The sequence below is a fragment of the Drosophila persimilis genome, unplaced genomic scaffold (genome assembly GCF_003286085.1).
Source record: "Drosophila persimilis strain 14011-0111.01,24,50 unplaced genomic scaffold, DperRS2 tig00000700-arrow-arrow-pilon, whole genome shotgun sequence".
Taxonomy (NCBI): Eukaryota; Metazoa; Arthropoda; class Insecta; order Diptera; family Drosophilidae; genus Drosophila; species Drosophila persimilis.
Window position 1 is genome coordinate 586,018 of NW_020825340.1, and position 24,784 is coordinate 610,801.

Genomic DNA, 24,784 nt, shown 5'->3' on the forward strand with positions numbered 1-24,784 from the left:
AGTAAAGAGTAGTAGTTTAAAAAAAGTTTTATATAACTACATCCCCTATATCTTCGACAAAGAATATACAATTATTGCTGCTCGTATAAAACATCTACATTAGTATTTGCTTTTCCCCCACGCCCAAGGACAACGTTTAACGTTGGGCTCCGTTCCGTTCCTCTTCCTCAAACATGATCGATCTTCAGGGCGTCGAGGCTGGTGCCATCCGCGTGGGCCTTCTGCGCATAGTAGCCATCGTAAGAGGTCTGTACCTTGTCGATCTCCTGCTGCTGCTGCAGTCTTTGCAGCTGCTCGTAGGCGGCCTCCTGGATCTTGCGCCGCTCTTCGTCTGCCCGCCGTTTCACCTCATTCTCCTCGAACTGCTGTGCCTGCAGCTCGGCGGAGGCAGCTGCCCGCTCAGCGGCAGCCTCCTGGTACTCGTCGTACGAGTGCAGATTCCTGTCGGTCGTCTCCAGTTTGTGCAGCGACGATAGCTGCTCCTTGGCCGCCTCGGCAATTTCTTTCCGCTTTGCCTCCGCCTTGCGCTTGGCTTCCCTTTTGCTGCGCTCTTGCTCCTCTAGTTCCTCGCGGGCTGCATAGAACTTCGAGGAGATAACAGGTGGCCGGTTCTCGTGCGTACGCTGATGCCGCTTGAGAGCAGTCTCCTGGCGGAAATGAGTGCCACAGGTCTTGCACTCGAATGGCTTCTCTCCCGTGTGGATCCATTCGTGGTGGCGCAAAGTCTGGGCCTTCGCAAATCGCTTAGGACAGAAGCGGCAGGCAAAGTCCTTGACCTTTTCGTGGATGATCTTGTAGTGTCTCTTCATATTGCCAATGTTGTTGAAGCCCTGCCCACAGCCCGGACAAATGTGCTTGCCCTCCTTTTTGGTGAAGTTCACTTCCTGCGGGGACCACGAGGGCACCGACACCGACGATATGGGATTGACAGCAGTTCCCGCCAATTGGGAAATGTCTACGCGTTGGACACGTCGCGGATCCTTGGGTATGGTGGCCACCGATTCGGCACAAACTTTCAGCAGCTCATCGGCGGCATTCTGTGACATCACTGGCTCTGCACCCGCACTCGATTCGGTTCCACCTGCGGTAGGTACTCCCATAACATCTGCGGTGTTCTCCACCTGTTCCCCGGGTGCCGTTTCGCCCATTTCCACCTGCCGTTGGCGATAGGTCTCAATGGCGCGAAGTACCCGCTTCTCGTGCGTCTTCAAATGCTTTGTTAGACTCTTTGGATAGAGGAACTTCTTACCACAGACCTGAAATCAAAGAAACCTTGACTGTAAAAGGATACTCCATTCATTTGGATGATCTCTGTCTCTTACCTTGCACTCGCATCGCTTCTCTCCCGTGTGTGTCATCTCATGGATCTTGCAGGCATGCGATTTCCCGAAAGTTTTACCGCAGTACTGGCAGGCATAGTTCTTGATCTTTTCGTGGACGATCTTGATGTGATTGGCCAGGCTCTGTTTGTTGTGTGAGGCATGCTCGCATATATGGCACTTGAACTTCTTCTCCTGGGTGTGCGTCAGGATGTGGGTGTTCCACTCCTGGCGCGTCGTCTTGCCCACGCCGCAGTAGGGACACACATAGTTCTTGATGCCCGCATGCCGCATCAGATGATCCTTGAGCGCGCTGTTGATCACAAACCGCTTGCCACAGATGTTGCAGGGGAAGGGCAGCTCCTTGCCATCGTGCTTGTACATATGCTTCTTCAGGGCCATGGGACAGCGGAATACTTTCTCGCACTCCGTGCAGGGATAGTCGCGAGGCGGGGCCGCTGACTTTGCTATATTGTGCACCTTTTTCATGTGGAACGTGAGCAGACGTATGCGCGGAAAGCTCTTCCCACAGCCATCGACGCTGCACGTGTGGACCTCCGACAGTTCGGTGTGGGCATGGTCTATGTGGAGGCGTAAGCCGCCTGCCGTTGTGAAACCTCCAAATTGAAACGTTAGTTAATATTTCTTTTAAGAGTGATTGCTAGAGAGGATTACCTTTCCTGCAGGTTTCCACCTTGCACTGAAAGGGAAGGAGATCGTTGTGGTGCTTCATGTGCTCTTCGTAGCGGATGGCTTTCTTAAATTTCTGGTGGCAGATGTGGCAATCGATGATGCGATGCAGGTGACGTTCGCTGGGGGGAATCCTCCTCCGTTTGGACCTCGAGCTTTCGCCGTCTTCGTCAGGTTCTGATCCCGACAAGAACTCATCCTCTTCCTTAACGTCTGTACCGCTGGATTTCTTGGATTTCGCCTTGGACGATTGGCGGAGAGTCCCTTTCAGACGCTGGGACAGGGGCACGTCGTCATCGCCATCGCTGCTGTTGGGCTCAAAGTCCACGTCTTCATCGATGTCACTGCCGCTCTCCACCGAAGAGTCGTCGGCAAATACGCTCATCAAATGATCATCTTCAGCGTCCTGCTTGACCTCCATCTCCGCCTCCTCGGCCTCCTTATCCACATGCTCCAGCATCTTGAACACATCCTCCTCATTCTCGATCAGCTCCATTTTGTGGTCCAACAGGGGATCAAAGTTGATGCGATCCTCCTCATCCCCTACCAGTTCCCCCTCATGTCCGGCCACATTCAGAACATCGAAATTCTTAATCTGCGAGCTCGTGGAGACGACGCAAAAGACATTTTTGGCCACCATGTCCTGGAACTTCTGCACCGAGTCCACGCACAGCTTCTGGAACTCGTGCGTGTCATTCAGCCGGGAGTAGCAGCTGGTACACAGATTATTGGGATATCCATCCTGCTGCTCCACGGACAGCGGGGTGCACACGCAGAGTTTTTTGGCCAGGCCCGGGACCAGGAACAGATCGAAGGAGGCATCTTTCTGCAGGTGCTGCAGACAAATGCGGCACACCGATTGTATGGAGTACTGAGCCCCCTCATCCATTTTGCCCCCGCTACGACGTGTTGGCCAGTTTTTTGGAAATCAAAATATTTCAGAAAAACTTTACGCGTCAGAAGGGCAGATTTTAGCGAATATGTAAATATTGATATATCAATATATCGATATATTTTTTTGTTGATAATATGTTTTTTCTTACAGGCGAAAATATTAATATGAATATACATGGATCAATGAGTTCTGGAAAAAGACACTATTTTTCTGTTTTTCAAAGTCGCTGGATTTGTTCGCCGCTATAGATCGCCATCGGAAATGATAAAAGGCATTCCTAAAAACGATTGGCGCTGCACAATGTGCTCAAGTGCGCAATAAATTGTCAAGCAAAAAAATTCCATATCGGACTCAAAGCTGATTTCGTTTAGACAAAATTTGTGTTTTATAAAACTATAACCGTAGTCGCCTTGGGTTTACTTTGTTTAGACTTCGTCAATTCAAAAACTGCTTTCAACAAAAATATTAAAACAAAATCAGTATATTAATCCAAAGCTGAACAGTTCAGTTTTATTCGATATCAAATATTGCGGGTGGTTGGGGATATCGATGAATAGATTTATTACTGGGAGATACTATCGAATATTTTGCAGCTCTACACAAAAGCAGAGAAGAAAATTTTAGCGTGGTTTTTTCGGACGAAAAACAATCAAAACTGCAGCAAATCGTGAGAAATACCAAGCCAAAAATAATCGTAAGTGTGGCCGCAACGATACCCTGCACAAATCTAAAGCAACCAACAAGCCAAAACTCATCCTTGCGTTACATTATAGTGTATATGTGGAACCTGCTTAGCATAATTACAAAATTTACGCATTACTTTGTGCGAGAGTCGGCAGCGTTTTCGTTTTAATTGACTGACTGCCCTTTACTCTTGCCCCGCAGTGCTTTGTGTATGCTACGTTACAATAAATTCTTCGTGCAAAAAATATCCAAGAAAGTAGTGAAGCCCGCAAAGCAAAACAAAAGCTAACAAGCTTCCGAAATAAAAATTCTTGTTCCCCCCCGCCTGAAAGTGTCACCGCCAAGACGTTCCTGCGAAAAATGTTTTGGGACAAGGGTTATGCGCCCTCAGCGAATATAGAGGCGTTACTAGAGAAGGAGGTAAGTTTGTGGCCACCTGCAGCGTCTTCGTCTCCGTCTCCGTCTCCTTGTCCACTCACCCACTCATTGCCTTACACTTTCGTCTTCACACATCGCACAGAATTCAAAGCTAGAGGAATTTCTAGATGAGGAGGACATACTGCAAGAGTGCAAAACGCAAAAGAAAACTCTCGTCAACTATTTTACACGTGCCGATGTGATCAGGCGTCTGGTTGAGCTAATCACAACTGAACCCTCTGATGATCTGCCCATGGTACAGCGTTTTCGCTACGCAAACATGTCCTGTGAGATACTCACACTGTAAGTTCTGCCATCTTTCTCTTTTTGCCATTTAATTAAATAGATTTGATTATGTTTAATAAATAGCGGCCTACCGTCCCTTGATGAGAAGCTTCTGTCCGATGCGGACACAATACAGCTGCTGTATTCATATCTGGAAAAAGAACCACCGTTAAATCCATTGCTGTCGTCGTTTTTTAGCAAAACGTTTAGCATGCTCTTTACCAAAAAGCCTGAACAAGATTGGTTTTCGTATCAACACATGTGCCTACAACTCCTGGAGTATATTAAATCGCAGAAGACCTTTTTGGATTTTATTTGCAAACACTTTGACACACCGGTCATACCTGATCTAATAATGCAAATGATGAAGGACATCGAGGGTGGTCAACTGAAGCGAAACCTATTCGAAGTGAGTCTCAAGGTTCCCGTCTTTCAGCACTCTTAAACACTTCAATATTTTTTATTTTCGCAGTGGCTAACTGAAGATAAAATTGTGGAGAGACTGATTGCAATATTGCGTAATCCTCAAGAAACCGATAAACATGCAAATGTTGCCGACTTTTTCTGTGATCTTATTAACCAAGGGCGCCTAATGCGTCAAACCGAGCAGGAGAACGATTCATTTGAGCCGGCCTTTGATGGCTCGAATCCCATATTGAAAACCATTGAATCTGCTGATACAATTGAAGCCTTGTTAAATGTGATTTTGGAACCAAACGCTCAAGAGAGCGCCATCTTATCAGGAATATCGGTTGTACTTACGCTTATCAAGCCAATTACATTCACGTAAGTCGCTGAGCTCCCTGATCACTGCTTCGTTTCTATCTGCCCCTACCCTACCCTCCCGCTCTTTCACAGAGATGAGCCCAATTCTGATCGTCAGCGTTTGCTGCAGAAGCGAGAACGAGAATTCCATCAGGAGGTGCAGGAGACTGTGATCACTGTGATGGCGCCACGCCTACAAGAGTTCGTTCATGTTCTCAAGAACCCGCCTGCGGTGAGTTCTCATAGTCCAATCTAAGAGAAATGCCAGTTCTATATCCAATATATTGCTTTGCAGAAATCCACAATTGAGACCACAGCGGCCGTGTTGACGCCCCCCTTTGGGAAGACACGTCTTCAAGTGTGTCGTGTGTTCACTGCCCTGTTGGAGACCAAACACGAGAGCATTCAACAGGCGTAAGTTTTAAAGCTTGCCCCGAGTCCGCACTGCAATGATTGAATCTCCATTCTTCCCTCAGGATCTGCGCAACGGAATACTTTAGTTTGCTGCTGGAGTATTTCAAACAGTATTGCTGGAACAACTTTTTGCACACCGAAACGGAGAAGGCCCTCCACCTGGTGTTCTACAATGAGCTGTCCAATAATAATACGGCTTCTACGGAGGCCACTGACTTCTTCACCGCCGATTGCCTGATCAATGCCTTCCTGAAGGTCAACGAAGAGGAGTTCGATGTTGAGTTGAAGAATGCCTTGAACGACTATAAGCGGGAGGAGGGTGGCAACAACGCGCATCAGGATCAGGATCAGGATGGTGACATCGAAATCGAAGTGGCAGCTGCGCAGGAAGCGGCGGTACAGACCGATGAGCAGACGCCAACCACCATCCAGGAAGCTAATCCCCAGGAGTCTCCAGAAGAATCGGAACCGCAGACAACTGTAGTGTTCGCCAATGAGGAAACAGCGGCACCAACGCTGGAGGAGAATCATGTGGAGAACAATTTGGAGGATGATAGAGGAGAGCTGTCGCTTGCAGCAGATAAGTCGGACAGCGAAACAACGCTTAATGATCTGGACAAGACCAAGGAAGCGCCCAATGCCCTGCCTTCAGAGATGCAAACGCATGTAAGTTGGACATGAAGGTCTTGTCCAGTTCCTGTTCTAATTTGGCCCTCCTTTCAGTTGATTGTAAACTGTCACTTGGTCTCCAAGTTGATTGACTTTTGGCAGCACAATGCGCAGGCGCAGTAAGTATTCACGCAGATTAGTCTAAGAAGCGCTTATCCCTAATGCCATGATTTTTCCCGACTCCAGATCTGTGGAAAAGGGCCGTCGACTGGGCTACATGGGGCATCTCATCAAAATTCTCCGTCATATTACAAATTGTATATCAGAATCTGAACATATCGCTGCCTTGATGGTCACCAGCCTCAGGGACGAGGCCGAGCAGCAGCTCTGGCAATCGCTCATCGATGCGGAAACTGGCGAATTCACGCTTGCAGCGAAGCAGCAGAACCAGATGCTGGCTAACTGTAATCCGCACGAGGACCACGAGTACAATGCGGGCGGCTCGAAGGACTATTTGGGCGAGACCAATAGCTGGGACATTGGAACGTTGTCCTATAGCAACATGGGATACAGTGATCTGGACAACACGTTGCAGGACATTGTCTTTACCATGGACAATGATCAAAATCTATTTCAATTTGGTCGCAATATCGATGACGAGGACGATGACGAGGACGAGCAGGGCACTCACTCTGGCGCTGGCGATGGACATAGCCACGGCATGTTCACGAAAAACTCGATCACGCTAAGCAATCTGGCCGATACCTGGGACATGGATGTACAGTTCTCGGACATTCCCGGTGCATCTACTCAGGTCAACACTGGCACCGAGAACTGGGGCACGGAATTCAATACGCATAACTTTGCCGACTTCGATGCGCACTTTAGCACCTTTGGCAGCGATTTGGGTATGCCTACATCACGGCCCCCCGTGGACGAGGAATCGCAATCAGTGCCGGAAGTTCTGGCACCCACTCCGGCCACTGTCGGCGATGAAAAAGAGTCGCATGCGCACAATGATGATGATGATGATGAACCTATGAGCCCCAAAGCTGTCCCGGATAATGCATCCAGCAACGATCAACAGGCTGAGTACGACAATAATGCTAATGTGGAGAAGTCGTCCAGCGACAAGCTGGCGAGCGAGGCGAGTGTTGTCGAGGCCACATCGATTGTTACCCGACTGCAGTCGGTGTTGTTGGATGGCGAGGATGATTACGAAGACGACGAGGGCATGTGGACAAAGCCCTTGGGTGGGGATCGTGAAACGGAGGATCAATCCACACCCATTTCGAATGGACCCACCAGCAAAGTGAACGAATTGTAAGCAAATGCAAGTCGATTGTATCCCAAATTCACAATTCTCTCTTCTTTTCTGGTTTCAGCAATCATGCCAACGACAACGGCAGCAGTAACAACGTGGATGGCCATGAGGAAAGCAACATCACAGCAACAGCGGAGCAACAGAAGCTGACGGCCGCTAGTGCCAACAAGACGAACAATGTTGAGATTGCAACACACACCACATAGATACACTCACAACAAACACACACACAAACACAAACACCCCACACCACACCCAAATAAACACGCACTCATTACCCAATCTGCAATTTGTATAGCATAAAATGTGTCGACGACAATTTGTAAAAATGCCTTTGATTTGCTCTTTGGTCATTTCTTATACATACATAATCATGCATATGCTACATATTTATATGAATATATACCACATACTACTACTTATACGTACATGCATAGACACGTCTATATAAATATATATATATATTATATACACAACAAAAACAGGCTGCAAAAGTACAAGAAAAAATTTGTGCATTAGCAAAAGGCCGAAGCCCGCCCAAAAAAACCAAAATGGAAATGAAAAAAAAATGTTTAAAAGTAAAAAACGTTTATTGTTGAATACTTCTGCTCCTCGCTCGTATTGCCAATTATTTTAATTTGTAACTTCTTTCACGCTTCCTAATTAAGTGAATTGTATTTTTTTTTTGTACTTGTACTTGTATAAGTCTGTCGTTTTAGTGCTTTAGTGCTTCTACTTTCAATACTCTCAATGTGTTAGGCAACGAATGAGCATTACTTAAAGTACCAAAATTTACCATGCAACAAGTAATGTCGTATGAATAGTTTTGTATTTGTATTTCGTGGATAATCTATATCTATACATACATATATATATACATATACATTTACACACACACACACACTCCTACACCCCACACACACAAATTTGTATTGTTGAATATTCGTGTTGGAGACTTGTGCGAGCAAGTTATTGAATGAAAACGAAGCAAAAGCAATGCCAAAATACCAAAACTTTCAACACAACAAACACACACACACACACACACATGCTGCAAGCACAAAAAAGTACGCATTATGTATTAATGAGGTATATTACTACATATTTATGTATGTACAAATATACTTATGTCTTTTGCCATTATGACTTTGTTTCTATACAAATCGGTATAACCAAAAAATATTCTTTGTCGAAAGTACAAAAATCAAACTGAAAGAAACTACAAAAACAGATGACAGAGTAAGAAACAGAAGCAATAGAAATAACTGAAAACAAGAAGCAAAGAAACAGCAAGCATTTGTCAGGACGAACATGAACTAAGTACACCCCCGATATACACACAATCTACAAGCAACCTCCTTAAAACCTACTTATAGAAACGATTTTCTATAGGCCTCCCTCCCTCTCCCAGAAAACGAGAATTTCAAATGAAGACTTTCCAAGAAGACATTTTAAATTTAAATTTACTTACTTTTGTGTATTGTTTTTAAATATATTTCTATTCAAGTTGCCGCTGGAAAATGTTTCAGCGAACCAAGAAGAAAATACAGAAAAGAAAAGAAAACAGAATAAGCAATGAAAATGAAGAAATACAAATATGCCATCTTTCGCTTCCAAATAAATTACACTTTAATTATGTTTAAAAATAAAACAAAAACTACTTTAAAAGTAAACTTGATGTTTGTTTTACAAGAGAAACGCAAACGAAAAAAAAAGAAAATAAAAATCTTTAATCTAGAGAATGTAGATTAAATTGTAAGATAAGTGAAGAAATGAGAATTGAGCATGCAGCATATCAAGCAGAGATGTGTGTAACAATAACCAAACCCAAGCCCCACATTCCCCAAGACCCTATCCCAAAGAAAAGGAATCTTCGTTCACCGATTGATTCATGCACCGAACTTGTTTGAATTATATAGAATACTAAAGTAGAATATTTTTGCACAAATTTCCAATCGCTTGCTTTTTATTTTTGCATAAAAAAAAGGAAAAACAAAACATAAGAAAGTAATGAGAAAAATGAAATGTTTAAACTATCTCTGATGAAAAACTGTGATAATTAAATGAAGTTGCAGGGTATTTGATAAAGAAAACTTAATTTAAACAAAGTGTAAGACATCAACTAATGGACACCACACACCTCACAACACAGCTATCATGTACACGAAAACACTCTCGACACGAACTACACACACACACAGACACACACACTCACACACCCATTAACTGACAATTAAAGAAAGTTAATTATATAATTAAATTCGTTGGCACCACACAATCAACAGGCGAACAGTCGAAGAACAGGAATATGAACCACAGCAACCGAACAGCAATACGTACTGCAATGAAATCTAATTGAGAGAGAGAGAGAGAGAGGTATAGAGAGGGACAGAAAGAGAGAGAGAGAGAGTTTTAATGTGTAGTATTTAGTATCTATAGAGATAATCAGAGATGATGTTGATGGATGGTGATGGCGGATGGCTTAGCTTTTAGTTCTCCAGCTTCATGCGAACCGAAACTAAACTTAAAACTAAGTCTTAAACTTAAAAATACTCATATCAAACAGCCAATTGTAAACCGTGTAATATGTACATATAATTGACCCTAGTATTGTCTTCCCCGCCCCCACTTCTGTAGTTACGTGTTCTTCGTTTCTTACAACTAACTTAATATCTTACATCCAATGATCGAATCCTTCCCTTGTGCATATGCCTTACCATACCATAGAATACCATACACACATAGAAATACACAGCTATCCATTATCCTAGACATAGTTCCACCTACGTACTGTGTGTCTTTTAAATGTTAAGCAATAATAATACAAGAAACGAGTACAGAAAAACTTAGTATGTATGTATATGCTTGATAAGAAAAACAGAAAAGTGTAGACAATGTCTAGCGTGTGGCAGTTTTAAGCATTTTGTTTGTCTAATTGTAAACTTAAATAAGAATACCAAACGTCCAAAGTTTTATGCAAAACGAGAACTAAGAACAATTGTGAACAAGAAAGTCTTCAGAAATGTTTTGATCACCCCGATGCAGAGCAGAGTTATACACACGCATGCAGGCCTAATTACGTATACATACATATACAAATGTCGTTTATAATGATTGATTGATTGATTGATTTCTCATCGATTGTTTCACCCCAGAACACCCCAGAGGAAGGGAACTCAGTATTTTGTGACATGCACTAGGCATTACTCGATATCGTAAGTGAGCAAGTAAGGTTGTAACTTTAATTCTTTCGTGGCGCAATTAACTTGAGATAAAACTAAAGCTGCATAACGATGATAACGATACGATAATGATATTTTCTAACCCGCGAACCGAATCTTAGGTATCCGGTGTCGGGATGTGTTCAGCAATTCAGTATTTCAATTAAGCCAATCCCTTGAGAGCCCAAAAAGCCCCCTCCCACAATGCCCACAAATGCTACAATGGTTTCCAACTGCAAACCAAATGAAAAGGAGATGAGAATAGGACACAAGATTTAATAAATAAATAAAATAATTCTCTTAAATCTTAACTTAAATAAAGAACCAGCGGGAACAACAACGAGGAAGATAGATGATGCAAACTGTAATACAACAAATAATTGACAAACTTAAACATCATACATGCAATATAATAAAACATCTATACTTGAAAATAATTAAGAAATCCCATACAACAGTTAAGGAAATTGTTAACATAATGGATAATGGAATGAACTAAATACTAACCATAATTAGCAAATAGTCGATGAGAACGGAAAGAACCGAACCCAAGTGTGCTTCATGTATGAATTTATGTTTAGATATTTACAAGCAAACAAATGCGCGTATACATACAATACATATTCCTAACTAAAAATGAAAAATGAAATGAAAAATGAAAAGAAAACCAAGCGACAAGAAAAACTTACAGAATTTGCATATTACTCTTAACGATTAACAAAACTATTGGTGTCTATACATACATACAGTATATTATAATTATAAAGAACTATACCCCCTATATACTATATATACTATTAACTTTGTATGTATGTAAAACGAGTACAGACTTTTGAGAACTGCAAAACGTATCGTCAAATATCCAAAGGCAGACATATTTGTCGCAGCTACAACTTGCTATAAAAGCAAAAACAAAATATTAACAATATATATATACATATTATTAAGTGCTCAAGGTGATAGTTGCACTCAGACACCCAAACACACACATACACCCATACAGTACACACACAGATATATATATCCATACTCGCTGATTTGCTTTTTGTCGAAACTACGAAGAGATACTACTGAAACCCCAAGGGACAGACACTCTGGAATCTGGAATTTCTTGAGTAAGTGCCTTAAAACGAATGTCAGAAAGTCAGAAGAGTGGAGGAGCGGTAAAGGGGGTTTGAAGCATGACAAAAATACACGATTTTTTCGATGCATTTGTTGAAGAGAAAGATAAGATGATACGACCTTTGTTCAAACTTTACTAAAGTGTTAGCCCCCGTGCAAACCAAACTAAAGTGTAGTTCCAAACTGAAATTAAGCAAACAGAAACAGAATAGTTAACTTTATGCTCCGATCTATAATAAGAATATAATTATATATAATTACCGTATACCTTTACCGTCGCATTTCTACATACACAGGAGATGTGTAACAAGTATTTGTGAGTGTTTATTTTAGGCCAGTCTACGTTTTGCTCAACGCACACACCAACCACACACAACCACACACACATACTGCAAACGAAAGCCCACACATAGTTACGAGTACACACACACCAAAAAACACTGAGAGATAACAAACGCTTTAGCAGAGTTAAAGACAATTTGTGATTGTTTTGCATGTACCCTAACATTAAACGAGTATACAAGAAAAGAATTAACAAATAACAAGCATTAAAAAAGAAGAAGAAGCCGGAGAAGGGCAGCGAGCAACCAGTACGAGTAATAGCATTAATTGTCTAACAATAAGATTTGTGCATTATACGATAGAAATTCACTTTGAATTCGTATTGAAGTTTATCAATAAAGCGATACAATTTGATTCATATTCGAAGAGAACTTTTAATCAACTCCATATCCCATCCCCAATGAAACTCTTAACATTTCATTTAGTATTTTCCTTATTATTTCTTAATTTTATTTATTTATCACAATGTGGCCCTAAAAAGTATGCTACAAAAAATAGTTCTTTAAAATAAAATCAGTTCGACTTGGAGGTGGATGTGGTTGCTCTTGAAGCACTCACCGTGGCCATGGTCAGTGTGGTGGTGCTGGTGGTGGCATGTACAATAGTGGAGCCGCCATGTCGTGTCTCCATGTGCCTCTGAAGATCGCGGCGTCGGGCCAGGGACTTGTGGCAGATGCGACACTGATATCCCGCCTCCGATTCGCCTTCGATGTCGACATCGCTGCTGCCACCGCCGCCCTCTCCTCCTCCTCCACCCACTGAACTGGGCTGGGTCTGGAGATGAAGACGCACATGCTTGTTAAGGTTGCTCGGATCGCCGAAGGGGCGCAGGCAGAACTTGCACTTGAGCGGCTTGAATCCGGTGTGAGTGCGGATGTGGATCTTCAGGCCATACTTGCGGGAGTATACCTTGCCGCAGTAGATGCACAAGTGTCCCTGCTTGGAGGCCCCCATGTTGCTGACAATGGCTTCGATCTGCGCTGCCGCATTCATGGGATGCGCTCCCAAGGGTGCGGCTGCCATCGATATGGAGGGTAAGTAGGAAAGCGCGCCAGAAGCCGCCGCGGTGGCCGTGGCCAGAGGTCTCAGTGTCTGCATGGCCGTGATCGGGCGAAAGGCGGAGAAACGGGGAGGAATCTGCAGCGGAGGCGAGTGGGTGGGCGAGGCCGAGGATGTGGAGGAAGCCGCTGGAGTAGGCGACAGGTGAGTGGCAGTTCTTTGGTGACTTCGGACAGCCGCTTTCAGGGCGTAGTGCAAGCGCATCCAGAGTATGTCCATGGCACTGCGCCCACAGCCGAGAGCCAGGTGGATCTTCAAGGGATGTGGGGTCTCAAAGGTGAGATGGCACAGGTGACATGTGTAGCGACTGTTTCCTGGAAGAGCAACAAAAAGATAATTCAAATTAGTTCAAGATCAGATCAGAAGAAATCCCTTGGGTCGTGCTGTGTGATCCTTACCTTGTATGTTTAGTGGCGTGAGGAAGGGTATGCCCATGAGCAGCACCAGCTCTTCTCCGAACCAGGCCACAATCTCATCTTCCCGCGCTACATCCCGCACAAGTCGCAGCCGCACTTGTCCGCCATGGAGCTCGAAGATCGCATTGAAGCTGTAGACATCTTCGGAAAGCTTGATCTGGCGCAACAAGGTGGCGGACATGATCAGTTCCCCGTTGGACACCTGGCAGTAGGCTCGGGTGCCGTCGGTGGGTGTTGCTGTGGAACTGAGGAGGGCTTGCGTGGGCACGGAACTCGAGCAGGTGTCCTTCGGAGTGTACTGCGAGGTGTAGACGCCAGGACGTGGATTGCCCCGCACCCGCTTGACCGGGTTTTGAGTACTCGTCGTGGGCGTCAGCGTGGTCACTGGCGATGTGGTGTTGGTTGTGGTCGGCGATAGGCTGGAGCTGGGCAGCAGTTGCTCGATGCGGAAGATCATGCTGGCCGCCGAGCGTTTCTGTCCGGGTGCCGTCTCTTCCAGCTCTAGACTATCCAGATGAGCGGTCGTGTGCATCGTTCGCGTTCGAATTCGATTCTGCGTTCCAATTGGAAGCAGCGGTCGCTATTTATACCTCATCCGCATCCGCATGTGCACATCCGTACATCCTGCTCCCTTATTTGGATTTGTTACGGCCTTGCAGTGTCACAACACGGCTGGCGTCAAGTGCAAGAATTCCCAGCCCAGTCGAGTCCGGCACGGGCCCGGGCACGGGCATGGGCTCTGGCACCGGCTCCTGACATAGCTACGCACTTTGCAGCCGCCTCACTCACTCATCCACCTCATCTCTCAGAGCATCTCATCTCCCTTGCTCGCTCGCTCGCTTCGGGCATCCCCTTTTTCAGGTCTTTGCCTGGTGGTGGCTTGGCATGGCAAGTGCAACATCATGTCCTCCCAAATCACCAAAGCACTAAGCCAAGCTAAGCGGCCTGTAGCAAGTGTGCGTATTCCTATGCCAATCTCCTGCCCTCCCTCCCCGTTTGCATCCCTGCCACACCCCCTCACTCTCTCTTGGTCTTTGGTTGGTCCTTTATTTTTTGGCTTTTGGGCTGCGCCTCAAACGAAAATGTATTTAATTGAAATTAAACGATCGTTTGTTGTTATATTCCCGGATGTTGTTGCTGTAATGCCACCATATACAAATCGCATTCGCTATACTCAATGTCCTTGCCACTCCCTCCCTCATTATGACGCACACCGCTCCCTTCGCTCCCCCCTGTACTCGCACCCCGCATTATTCCGAATTCCCTGCTAATGCCTTAATATATTGGCGTGTATCGTTTCACTATTTGCGGTTTGGGGTGGGTCGTGATTTCTACGGATTGTGCTGTTGCTACAGTGCTCTGGTGCGGAATGAGGGTAGAATGGCGCCCAAAAGTGATATTAATTGAGCGAAGGAACTAAGAGATTCATTCTGAAAATATATAGATTGTTTTACTCTCTAGATATGAGGCATCATACTTTGATAGTAATTTTGGATTAATCCATTTTACTCCTGTCAGGCGTGTCTGTTTTGGATCCACACTCTTTTCATATTCCTCATTTAAAGCTTCATTGATTACTACAGCATTTACTGTGCCCCATTTCTTGGCGGGCCCAAACTGCAACCCACCTAAAACTACTCCGCTCCTGTCCGCTGACAAATATGCTACGAGGCTAATGTTTTCATTATTGCGACACAATCGCGGCGGCATGCCACCCCTGGGTGAGCGATCAACAGGATAAGGGCCAGGGATTGGCAAAAACATGTGTTGCCAGTCACACAGCCGCCGTTCTGGATTGACGCTTGAGGCTGGAGAAGTGGCTGCAAGGAGTTCTGAATGAAGGACCCCTTTTTCTAGTACCGAACAGCCCTTGAGCAAGGTGTACCAGGCCAGAACCAGGCCATGACCAGGACCAGGACCAGGAACAGGACCGGGCCAATTTCGGTTTGGTGTTTGCTTGTTCTTAATAAGTAGGCCGCCACCTGGAGGTTTTTCATTTAAAACATTTTAATTTTCACTCGAATCCGAACCATTAATCGTATCTTTAGCGGTAGACATAGCCCCCACCGTCGTTGCCGCCTCCCGTCTCGTTGTCATCGCATCCGTGGCAGCCGCCACCTGCAGCCAGCAGGTCTAGTGCTTCCTGAATCTCGATGGGAATGGGTGGGGGCGTGGGCAGATGATCCCCCATCGGCTGGAACCCGTTCTCATCGGCAATGTAGGTCAGCGAGATGGCATCGCCCTCGGGACTAGTGTAGGAGAACGAGCCCTCGGCCACCTGCGCCTCGGACCCCTCCTCGCCTGCATTCTTCAGGTAGCCCATTTCCTCGGCTATAATGCCATTCCCGGTCTCGTATTCGTACTGTTGGGAGATCGGAGAGGAGGTTGGTTTGGTCTTAGCACTGGCTGTCCACTTACCTTATAAGAACCATCGGTGTTGACTTTGGATTCCAGCTTGATGATCGGTATATCCTCTCCTCCGCCTCCACCGCCACCGCCTCCCCCACCTCCTCCATTCCCATTTGATGGCGGTATATATCCGTTGTTAGGTGGAGCTGGCGGCGGTCCATAACTGGGCTTAGGCGGTGCTGGTGGCTTCTTTGGAGGCGGTGGTGCTCCATAGCTGGGTCGAGGAGGAGGCGGTGGTGGCTTTGGCTTTCCATTGGGCTTCGGAGGACCATAGCTAGTTTTGGGCGGCGGCGGTGGCTTTGGAGCTGGTGCTGGTGGCTTGGCGGGCAGATAGGTGGCCGGAGGACGAGCACTTGGATAGCCGGCAGGCTGGGCCCAAACGCAGCCCAAGGCGATGCAAACAGCGAGTACCAAGAGAGTGAACAGCTTCATCTTCAATGCGAACTGTGGCTGTTGGTCATCCACCCATGGGGTTTTATACACCCCACTCTCATACTCTGGCGTTGACCGCGACCTGTTGCCCCCCTCAGTGGGTCAGGCACGTGCCACGGCTTCCGATTGTAATGGGAAAAATGCAATGAAATCGAAATGCAAGCTGAAAACTGGGCCAATGCAAGTGCACTGGGAGAAATCCCCGTCAGATTACCCTCCAGCCAAATGCTAATAAATTGAGTGTGCAATCTCAATCGCCTTGAATCGCTTTGAATCAAAAAACCCCTTTTGGCTAATCGCTAAAAACAACAAAACCCGCCCGGCCACAAGCCAAAACTTTTAATTCAAAAGCAATTTTCAACAGGATCAGGCAACACCTGCATGACCAACCCGGTCTAGGGCAGGGCAGGGCTCGCCAGGGCAGGGTCCAACCCCGCCTGATCCTTTGCCTAATGCACTTTGCCTGTTGCCAAGGGGGTGCTAAGCCCTGGACCCGGTACAAGGTACACGATACACGGGACAACACCCGACAACAGCGACAGGGCTGTCGGCTTTAGTCAATCGTCTATTAACTTTTTGCCAGTTCTCGTTCTCCTTCTGGAGCGAGGACAGTGGGTCCACTTTCATTATATTGGAAACTGATAAGGCAATGGCTACAGTTTCTCCATCACTAACCTCTATACAGGGCTTACTAATGTATTTGAATGCTTTGGCACCACTGTGCCCTTGGCTTTGGCTGTGGCTGCTATTGTGTGTGTTTATCATTTGGTAGCTCAGCTTGTGCCTGTCGTGGATGCCGCTAATATTGAACCCTCCCCCAGATACCATAGTTGCAGTCATAGTCCATGGCATGGTATACAATGGCATGGCTAATGGCAATGTCGTTTGCAGCTTGTCCTACTTGTAATGTGCTGGCGCACAGCTGACGCGCTCCCATGGACCGACCGAGAGTGTGTGGATTTTGTGAACCTGTCCGGACCGAGCGCGGCGTCAGCTGTGGCCTGTTCGTAGCCGTAGCCCTGTGGCATGTGGAACGTACCATGTAGCCACCAAGCAACCACCACCCGGGAGAACCAGAAGAGCTGCACCGGCTGCATAAACCAACAATAGTCGGTCCTTGGTCCTTCGGCGGACGCTTCGATACGCACCCATTGCGCATATTCCACGCCCGCATTCGCATTCGCCGGGCATCGAGCACGGAACGATTCTTCATAAGGCGAATTCTGACAGAGCGGAAACGATCTGATTGCAATTTTTTCATTTCATTATTCAAGTTGTGGCTGTGTTGTTTTTGGCTAGGGTTGGCCGATTAAGTTCTTCTAAATAAACATTTAGATGAAGCCCGTTGATAAATTGGCCGCTGGCCCTCGCTGACAGCCTCAATTTGATGCGCGGGAATCTCTGCAACTGTTCCAAGGTCCATCAAATGCTAAAATAATAAGCCACATGGCAATGGCCCATGGGTTTTTCCTTAGATTAACCACGAGTATCTTCAGAAGTATCTCTTCAGAAGTGTATCGCCGATTCAATGTGTGGGCTTTCTTTTGCTTGATTCTCTGGCTGCTTGCTTAGAACAAAAGTTGGGCCATAAATAATGACGTAATCCGACTACGCAGAATAATATTTGTTTTCATTATACATATGTATCTCTTTGACTTATTTCGGCTGCTGTGCTCATCCCAGGGGCCGCTGCTCATCTTCAGTTGGAGTTAAAACACGAAGCGAACAACAACGATCACAAAAGTTCTAAGCTACTCGTACATATATTCCAAATCTATTCAGTCCCATAAAAGTGCAATGAAATTGGTTGGTATTCGTATTCAAGTTGATTACCGATGATAAACTTTTGATTTTTGTTGTTGTTTAGTTAAGACAAATCTTGTGTGTGATTTTGCTGTCGGCTTTGGTCTCGTCAGCGGCTCTAGAGAAGGGTGAGCGTGAGGAGGCTCTACACTTCAAGTAAGTCCGATGCGTTCTCTTCTTACGAATAAAGGTCCATCCTTTCCCTTTATCCTCATAAGTTTTCACACGGAAAACGGTCATCAGAGGACCGAGGACATAACCTACACGGTTAGGCCGGAAACGGATCGGGACGCGAAGGAGAAGGGTACCCCCAAACCCGTGGAGTATCGTGGCGGCTATAGCTTCATCTCAGCGGATGGCTACGAGTATCAGGTGCTCTACAAGGCTAATAAAAATGGCTTCCAGCCCTATGTGACGGCGCATAAGATCAAATCGGATAAGATCTAAAGACTAATATTTCTTTTGTGTTGTGATAGATGATAAATAAACCGAATTTTTAACTGTGTATTAAGCGTGGCTTCAAAGCTCTCTACGTTCGGGTGCCTGTCATGGCTAAGACAAGCTTTTGATCGTCGATCGTTAATCTTTTGGATACAGACAGGGAGATTGCTACATCAGCATATTAATGAGGGATACCCTAACCATTTCTGCGGCTATTGAGACTTTGGCACACAGCTAAAAACTGGTTTGGACCCAATTTAAGGTATATTTTCAAGGCTATTAAGATTCATTCCTCCCATTGAAAAAGTGGTTTTGTGATTTGAATTTCATTTTTGGTTTTAGGGTATACAATGGTCAGTTTTCCCTATAGAAAAACTTTCTTTTCGTGTGGTTGCTTGATTAGTTTTCCATTTTATGGCATTTTAAATGTAATGCACATTTTCGAGAGTCGCTTGCGGCTGCGTGTGTGGAACTCTTTTCTGTTTTATTATGCAAACAAAATTAGAGACAAGGGATTGGGCAACCACCGTGGGCTTACTCAGCAGTTCCTCGAGGGCCCCGTCATTAAAGGTGGTCGCAGATGAGTCTCTTGGCTGTGGCCTCGACGAAGCAGATTCATTTGACTGCTAGCCGCGTTGGTCGTTGGTTGCGTTGCTCTTCGGTGGATACCTTCGAACAATACCCGGTACCCGTAAAGATGATGAATATATTTTTTTTTGTTGGCACTAGCTGCAGCAGCGGGAAGGAGTCTGGAAATCGTCTCAACATCAACAGCAAGTTGGTCCACGGATTGGTCCTGTTGCTGGCTTGCATTCTACTAGGCGCCAACATCAACAGCGCATCCTTTGCCCCCGGAACTGTGCTGGATATCATGCTCGGTGAAACTACTGTGGAGCAGCTAAAATATATACCCCTCGCCGACGGTTATGAGTTTGGGTGAGTTTGGGTTTGCTTTTGGTCACATTCTCCTTTTGAATACTAATCTCCAACCCATTCTTTGTTCAGTTACACCCTACCCAATGGCGCTCATCGCGATGAGATTGGAAAGGTGTTAAGTGGCACTTCGGCCGCCAAGGATCTGGAGAACGCCAACAACTTGGCACGCAACCATCGTCCCTCCCGCGAAAATGGCCTAAAGGTGCGCAAGCTCTCTGGCAAATCCCTCGCATCTCTGGCTGGTTAAGCACCCCCTCCCCATCCATCCATACATCATTTTTTTAAAATAGTTTTCCTCTTGGAATTAGCCGCCATAGTGGACAAAACTGTGCCAACTGCTTTAGGTTTATTTATTAGTATACATATGTATGTGCAATCTTTGCAAAAGCCAATAAACATTGATTGATCAAGCAAAAGTGATATGGTATGTATGTACATATGTATACGGTTCGTAAAATTCGCATTTCTGATGCCATTTTGTTTGTTGCGCATTGCGCAATGCGTTCAGTTAATGTAAACAAAATGCGAAGAGATGCAGATAAAATGGTGTGTAAATAATGTGAAAATTTTGATAGATTATAGTTTTGAGTCGCTACAGGTCCCAGGTTAAATCAAATCGAAATTTTCAAAACCATATTAAACAGATTAAACGGATGTTGGATATTTTCTGGGGTACGGAGGTAACGTATATATTAAATGCTTTGGGGAAACAGCTTATACCAGACACAACTATATATACTCCTATGGCAAGGTACCTTTTTTGGTTAGCGTTAATTCAAATTAGTTGCTAGAAAACATTCAATGACTACATCTTTCACTAAAAACAAACAGCTTTAAATTCTTTAATAACTGCTCCAGAAGTTGTTGAGTTTTTGAGGCTTTGAAAATTAATTTTAAATGAAGGCAAAATCATATAAGCCTACAAAATTAATGAGTATTTGGGTGGGTGCTGCGAGCCCATTTACATTTATCAGAAATTATGATGGAATTTCAATTAATCTGTGCATGGATTACAATCAGAAATTTTTAATGCGAAAATTGCATTGACTTTAAGTTTATTTCGTATTTAATTATTTAGTATTTTTTAATTGAACTACAAAATATTCACACATACTTAAATTTTTAGTTCCACTGCCTGAAAGTATGCCATTGAAGCAATGGGGGGCTTAAAGCCATTCAAGTTTTTTGCTTAAGTCTTTTGACTTGCAGCAAGAAACAGAACTGAAAACAGGTTTTTAGTTTTGAATGCTTCCATCGTCAATGTACAAAGCACTCGTATTTTATGAACTAAAATTTAGTAATAAATGTTGTAAGTGGAAATGCAGGCAAAGTGCAGATAAATTTAAATTTAATTGCACTTCACGGCTATCAATCGCTCGGTAGGCGTTTTTTTACCCCGAAAAACAACATTTATTGTGACCAGCTGAAGATGCATAAAATACAACCGAAATATAAAGAACCGAAAAAATGGTCAGAGCCAGCAATAAAATTAAATTATACGCACCATTCATAATGTCAAGTGTCAGGCAGAAGTATTAAGTATTTCTGTGTTTCTGCTTTTGCGGCATGCAAATATTACGAAACGAATGCTTCGAATGATAATAAAGAAATGAAAAAACAACACCAATGTGACATTTACATACTTCAAGAATTGCGGGAGTGCAGGACAGGGGGGGCAGAGCAGGGGCGGTATAGAAAGAGACGGGGAGACAAGCTATTAAAACATTGCCATTATCGCGCAAGTGCTAATTTTGCAGACCCACTTGAAGAGGCAGCTTGAGGAGAGGACGGACAGGCGGCCGAGCCGGCGGGTTGAACGTGAAAATCCGAATCCGAGTCCGAAATACGAAACCCGAAACCCGAAACCCGATTCCGCGGCCGAACTCGTGCCGAGCCAAAGCCGGTCTGGGATCCACTCTGTGGTGTGGTGCGTGCCGCCTGGGAGCGAGCGAGTTGGCAACAGCAAACGGCAGCTGAATGGGCAGGCGGACAGTCGAGCTGATAGACGGACAGACTGACAGGCAGATGGACAGACGGACAGAGCAGAGAAGCAGCATCTGGCGCTGACCTTGAAGACGTAAATGTGAAGACGCATCCATATAAATATGTATTATATCTGTGGCTGTGGCTGTGGCTGTGGCTATGTCTGGGACTGGGGCCGATACCTTGGTGTCTGTGTGTATAGAAAGCGACAGCGGAGCCCAAACAAGAGAACCTCTTGTTCTCAAAGTTGAAAAACCTGTCGATTGAAGCTTGATTAGAACAGTTATGTAAATGATTGCATAAATTTATATATAGTTAAACGATAAGGAAGAAATATATTCACGCTGTTCGTCTTCTGATACGAAAAGAGTATATCTGCATATGTACCTATGTATATGTGGACGGGTATCTGTGACAACGCCCCCGCACTCACGAACATACCGTTTCACACATGGACCGATCAATCAAAGCCAGATTAATTATGCTAATCAAGCATGATAAATGCAGCTCGCTGCAGATGCCCTCCAAAAGCCGCAGAAGAAGATCAACTAATACATATTATGCAGTCACAAGAAATAATGGAATCAGCTTTATTTTCAAGGGCCGAACCTTATTAGCAGAAGCTTAAGCTCCTGTCAGTATTTAAGGTTGGGGATGCCTAGAGATGCCAAAAAAACTATAGCCCGTTCTCGGTTGGTCATATTTTTTGGAAACGTAAATAATATGGACATTCTTCTCTAAGACTTATAGTTCTCCTTAAAGTCCACAGAATTTTGGCACGATTTTCACCTTCGTCGGTCTGTCTGTCTGCCAGCTTCTTAAAATAAGGTTAGCTTTGAAGGAAACCAAACCTATAGGAAAAAATTCAAAATGCCAAATTGCAGCTGCCAGAAAATCAAAGAAGAAAATGTATTTTTAAACGGCATTTGAGGAAATGCCAAAATAAATGTCCAACACCCTGCCAATACTTAGGAATAAGATGAAGCAGTTGGCACAATTTCAGACATTGTGACCACGAGTGCCCACGGAGATGAGAGGAGAGGAGAGGAGAGGAGGATGGCGGAGAAGGAGGACCATGGCGAGCCAGGGTCCGACAGATGACCAATACAAAAACTCGACTGACCGGCTTGGATGAGGCTTCTTCTTCGGCCTGTAGCGGTCAACGAAGGTGGCATAAATTGGCAAACAGAAACGGAGACAGAAAATAAAAAATAAAAAAAAACCCACCACAAAAGTCAGAGATTTAAATTGCATGCGAGCTGTAGTTGTAGGTTACTCGATGGATTTTCGTATTTTTCTTTTACTATTTTGGTGCTTGTTACCAAGCACATGGAGGCAGCAGCAGTAGCAGCAGCACATCAATCGAACGCTGTAAAGGCCGTTGCATATGCCAAAAGTCATGCTGGGGCTCCGTCTTCTTCACTGCCGCCTGTCCAGTCCATCTGCGACTGCCGTGTACTTTGGCCATCACACACAGTCATATGTGTATGTACCTGCCACAGCCGCATCCTCAGGCCCAGATTAGAGACGGAGTGGAGTGCCCATGTCCGCGGCTTGAACTTGCTGCCCTGCAAATTGCAGCTCGACAGTACTTGAACTTTGTTGTGGGTGGCTGCTGTTGCAGGCACAGTGCTGGCTCGGTCTCGGGTTTCCCATCGTTCTAGCTTCCCATGGCATCTGTCCCCAACCTTTTCCCATGCCTCATCTGGCTGGCTGGCTGGCTGGCTGGCAAGCATGAACTTTTTCAAATTTTCTAAAGCTGCCACTGTTGGTTGCTTTGTTGGTGGCGGCTGGCTATAATACCTTTCAGCCGAGTACATCGATGCACAAAGCCGCTTTAAATGTTACTTGTCGCAGCGACTTTGGCGACTTTGGTGCATCTTTGGTAAATTGAAAAAAAATAAGTAAAAAACACTTACCCGGCGACCGCCAGAGCCACGTTTGTTAGCTTCTTCCACAACTGTGCAAATTTATGACGTTTGCAAATGCAGCCCGACTGCAGTATAAAATGCAGTGGATCCCAATGCATCGCCACCATTAGACAGTCGGTAGTTTGTCCATTCGCAGGTGAACGCTTCGAGAATCGCGCAACAAGATGAAACTGGTAACGTTAAATCGAGGATTACGATTACCTTGTCGAGGATAACATGATCTTTGGTGTCCTTTGCACAGATGCTAGTCGTTGGATTTATGGCCCTGATCGCCCTGGCCACCGCCCGTCCCCAGAATGATGTGGAGGTGCTGGAGTACGAGTCGGAAAACATTGGCATTGGCGGCTACAAGTTCAGTTACAAGCTCAGCGACGGCACCACCCGCTCCGAGGAGGGTACGGTCAACAATGCTGGCACCGAGAACGAATCCATCTCCATCCGCGGCTCAGTCAGTTGGGTGGCACCGGACGGTCAGACATACACTATCAACTTTGTGGCCGATGAGAACGGCTTCCAGCCGGAAGGTGCTCACCTACCCAAATAGGATGATTATTCCCCCTGGAAGATGATCCTGTAAATACACCATCCCCCATCATGCATTCTGCATCCTGTATCCAGTTTCCACCTGCTTTCCGCCACCACCACGCCGTAGCCTTAGGACGAGAATGAGGGAGGTGCTGTGCTGTGCTGTGCCAGTTTCCTCAGTTAGTAAGTCGATCAGTCAGTCAAGTCAGTGTCGTGCATTGTTTTTTTTTCTTATTTGTTACTCGCATTAAAGCCGAACTTTCGATTTTCGAAACACCACATCTACATTTATTTACAAAATACAAGGAATATGACAATAAGCCAACGTTTAGACGTGGGGAATGTGTGCGCCCTGAGGCTGGAATCCATTCTCATTGGCGGTATAGGTCACGGTGTAGGTCTGGCCATCGTCTCCCACATAGGTGTAGGAGCCGGACACCTGGAGGGCATCTTCTTCGGGGCCAAGTTTCTTGAGTGTGGCCTGCTGCTCCTGCTTGCTGCCATCGCTCGTCTCATAGGAAAAGTTGTAGCCATCGGCCAGGACCTGCGATTCCTGTTTGACGATCTGCACCTCATCGGCGGGTGCCGCGAGGCACATGGAAATCGAAAGGAGGGCAATCAGGAGGACACACTTCATCTTTGGGCTTTGCTTGGTACTGCTCTGGCTCTAGTCTCTCCCCGACATGGCGTTTATATGGAAAAAAGACCATTGCTTAATGCAATTAGCACTTGGAGTGAAGACATCATCATATCATCCTGATA

The 24,784-nt window shown here is 45.3% G+C and overlaps 8 protein-coding genes across 8 annotated transcripts; 4 read left to right on the plus strand and 4 right to left on the minus strand.

Annotated features, from left to right (window-relative positions):
- Window positions 1-12: 12 nt before the first annotated feature.
- LOC6601427 (zinc finger protein 91) lies at window positions 13-2,898 on the minus strand. Its single transcript, XM_026992001.1, has 3 exons — window positions 1,995-2,898; window positions 1,323-1,936; window positions 13-1,256 (listed from the first exon to the last, which is right to left on the minus strand). Exons 1-3 carry the CDS (start codon window positions 2,896-2,898, stop codon window positions 168-170), a joined length of 2,607 nt encoding a protein of 868 aa, XP_026847802.1. The 3' UTR covers window positions 13-167.
- Window positions 2,899-3,541: 643 nt separating this feature from the next.
- On the plus strand, window positions 3,542-7,836 carry LOC6601426 (serine/threonine-protein phosphatase 6 regulatory subunit 3). Its single transcript, XM_002026426.2, has 10 exons — window positions 3,542-4,008; window positions 4,109-4,308; window positions 4,375-4,699; window positions 4,763-5,076; window positions 5,149-5,287; window positions 5,351-5,469; window positions 5,532-6,135; window positions 6,193-6,257; window positions 6,325-7,401; window positions 7,464-7,836. Exons 1-10 carry the CDS (start codon window positions 3,949-3,951, stop codon window positions 7,606-7,608), a joined length of 3,048 nt encoding a protein of 1,015 aa, XP_002026462.1. The 5' UTR covers window positions 3,542-3,948; the 3' UTR covers window positions 7,609-7,836.
- A 4,764-nt stretch (window positions 7,837-12,600) lies between these two features.
- LOC6601425 (protein snail) lies at window positions 12,601-14,094 on the minus strand. Its single transcript, XM_002026425.1, has 2 exons — window positions 13,545-14,094; window positions 12,601-13,460 (listed from the first exon to the last, which is right to left on the minus strand). The coding sequence occupies exons 1-2, from the start codon at window positions 14,092-14,094 to the stop codon at window positions 12,601-12,603; spliced, it is 1,410 nt and encodes a 469-aa protein (XP_002026461.1).
- A 1,512-nt stretch (window positions 14,095-15,606) lies between these two features.
- On the minus strand, window positions 15,607-16,403 carry LOC6601424 (pupal cuticle protein 20). The gene is made up of 2 exons (XM_002026424.2): window positions 15,981-16,403; window positions 15,607-15,924 (listed from the first exon to the last, which is right to left on the minus strand). The coding sequence occupies exons 1-2, from the start codon at window positions 16,401-16,403 to the stop codon at window positions 15,607-15,609; spliced, it is 741 nt and encodes a 246-aa protein (XP_002026460.2).
- A 1,797-nt stretch (window positions 16,404-18,200) lies between these two features.
- On the plus strand, window positions 18,201-18,689 carry LOC6601457. Its single transcript, XM_002026423.2, has 3 exons — window positions 18,201-18,209; window positions 18,271-18,362; window positions 18,425-18,689. Exons 1-3 carry the CDS (start codon window positions 18,201-18,203, stop codon window positions 18,651-18,653), a joined length of 330 nt encoding a protein of 109 aa, XP_002026459.1. The 3' UTR covers window positions 18,654-18,689.
- A 632-nt stretch (window positions 18,690-19,321) lies between these two features.
- Window positions 19,322-19,948, plus strand: LOC6601456. The gene is made up of 2 exons (XM_002026422.2): window positions 19,322-19,583; window positions 19,653-19,948. Exons 1-2 carry the CDS (start codon window positions 19,345-19,347, stop codon window positions 19,828-19,830), a joined length of 417 nt encoding a protein of 138 aa, XP_002026458.2. The 5' UTR covers window positions 19,322-19,344; the 3' UTR covers window positions 19,831-19,948.
- A 3,781-nt stretch (window positions 19,949-23,729) lies between these two features.
- Window positions 23,730-24,263, plus strand: LOC113566454 (endocuticle structural protein SgAbd-6). The gene has a single exon (XM_026992081.1). The coding sequence runs from the start codon at window positions 23,739-23,741 to the stop codon at window positions 24,039-24,041; it is 303 nt and encodes a 100-aa protein (XP_026847882.1). The 5' UTR covers window positions 23,730-23,738; the 3' UTR covers window positions 24,042-24,263.
- An 87-nt stretch (window positions 24,264-24,350) lies between these two features.
- On the minus strand, window positions 24,351-24,706 carry LOC6601455 (endocuticle structural glycoprotein ABD-5). Its single transcript, XM_002026421.2, has one exon. The coding sequence runs from the start codon at window positions 24,657-24,659 to the stop codon at window positions 24,351-24,353; it is 309 nt and encodes a 102-aa protein (XP_002026457.1). The 5' UTR covers window positions 24,660-24,706.
- Between the last annotated feature and the right edge of the window lie 78 nt (window positions 24,707-24,784).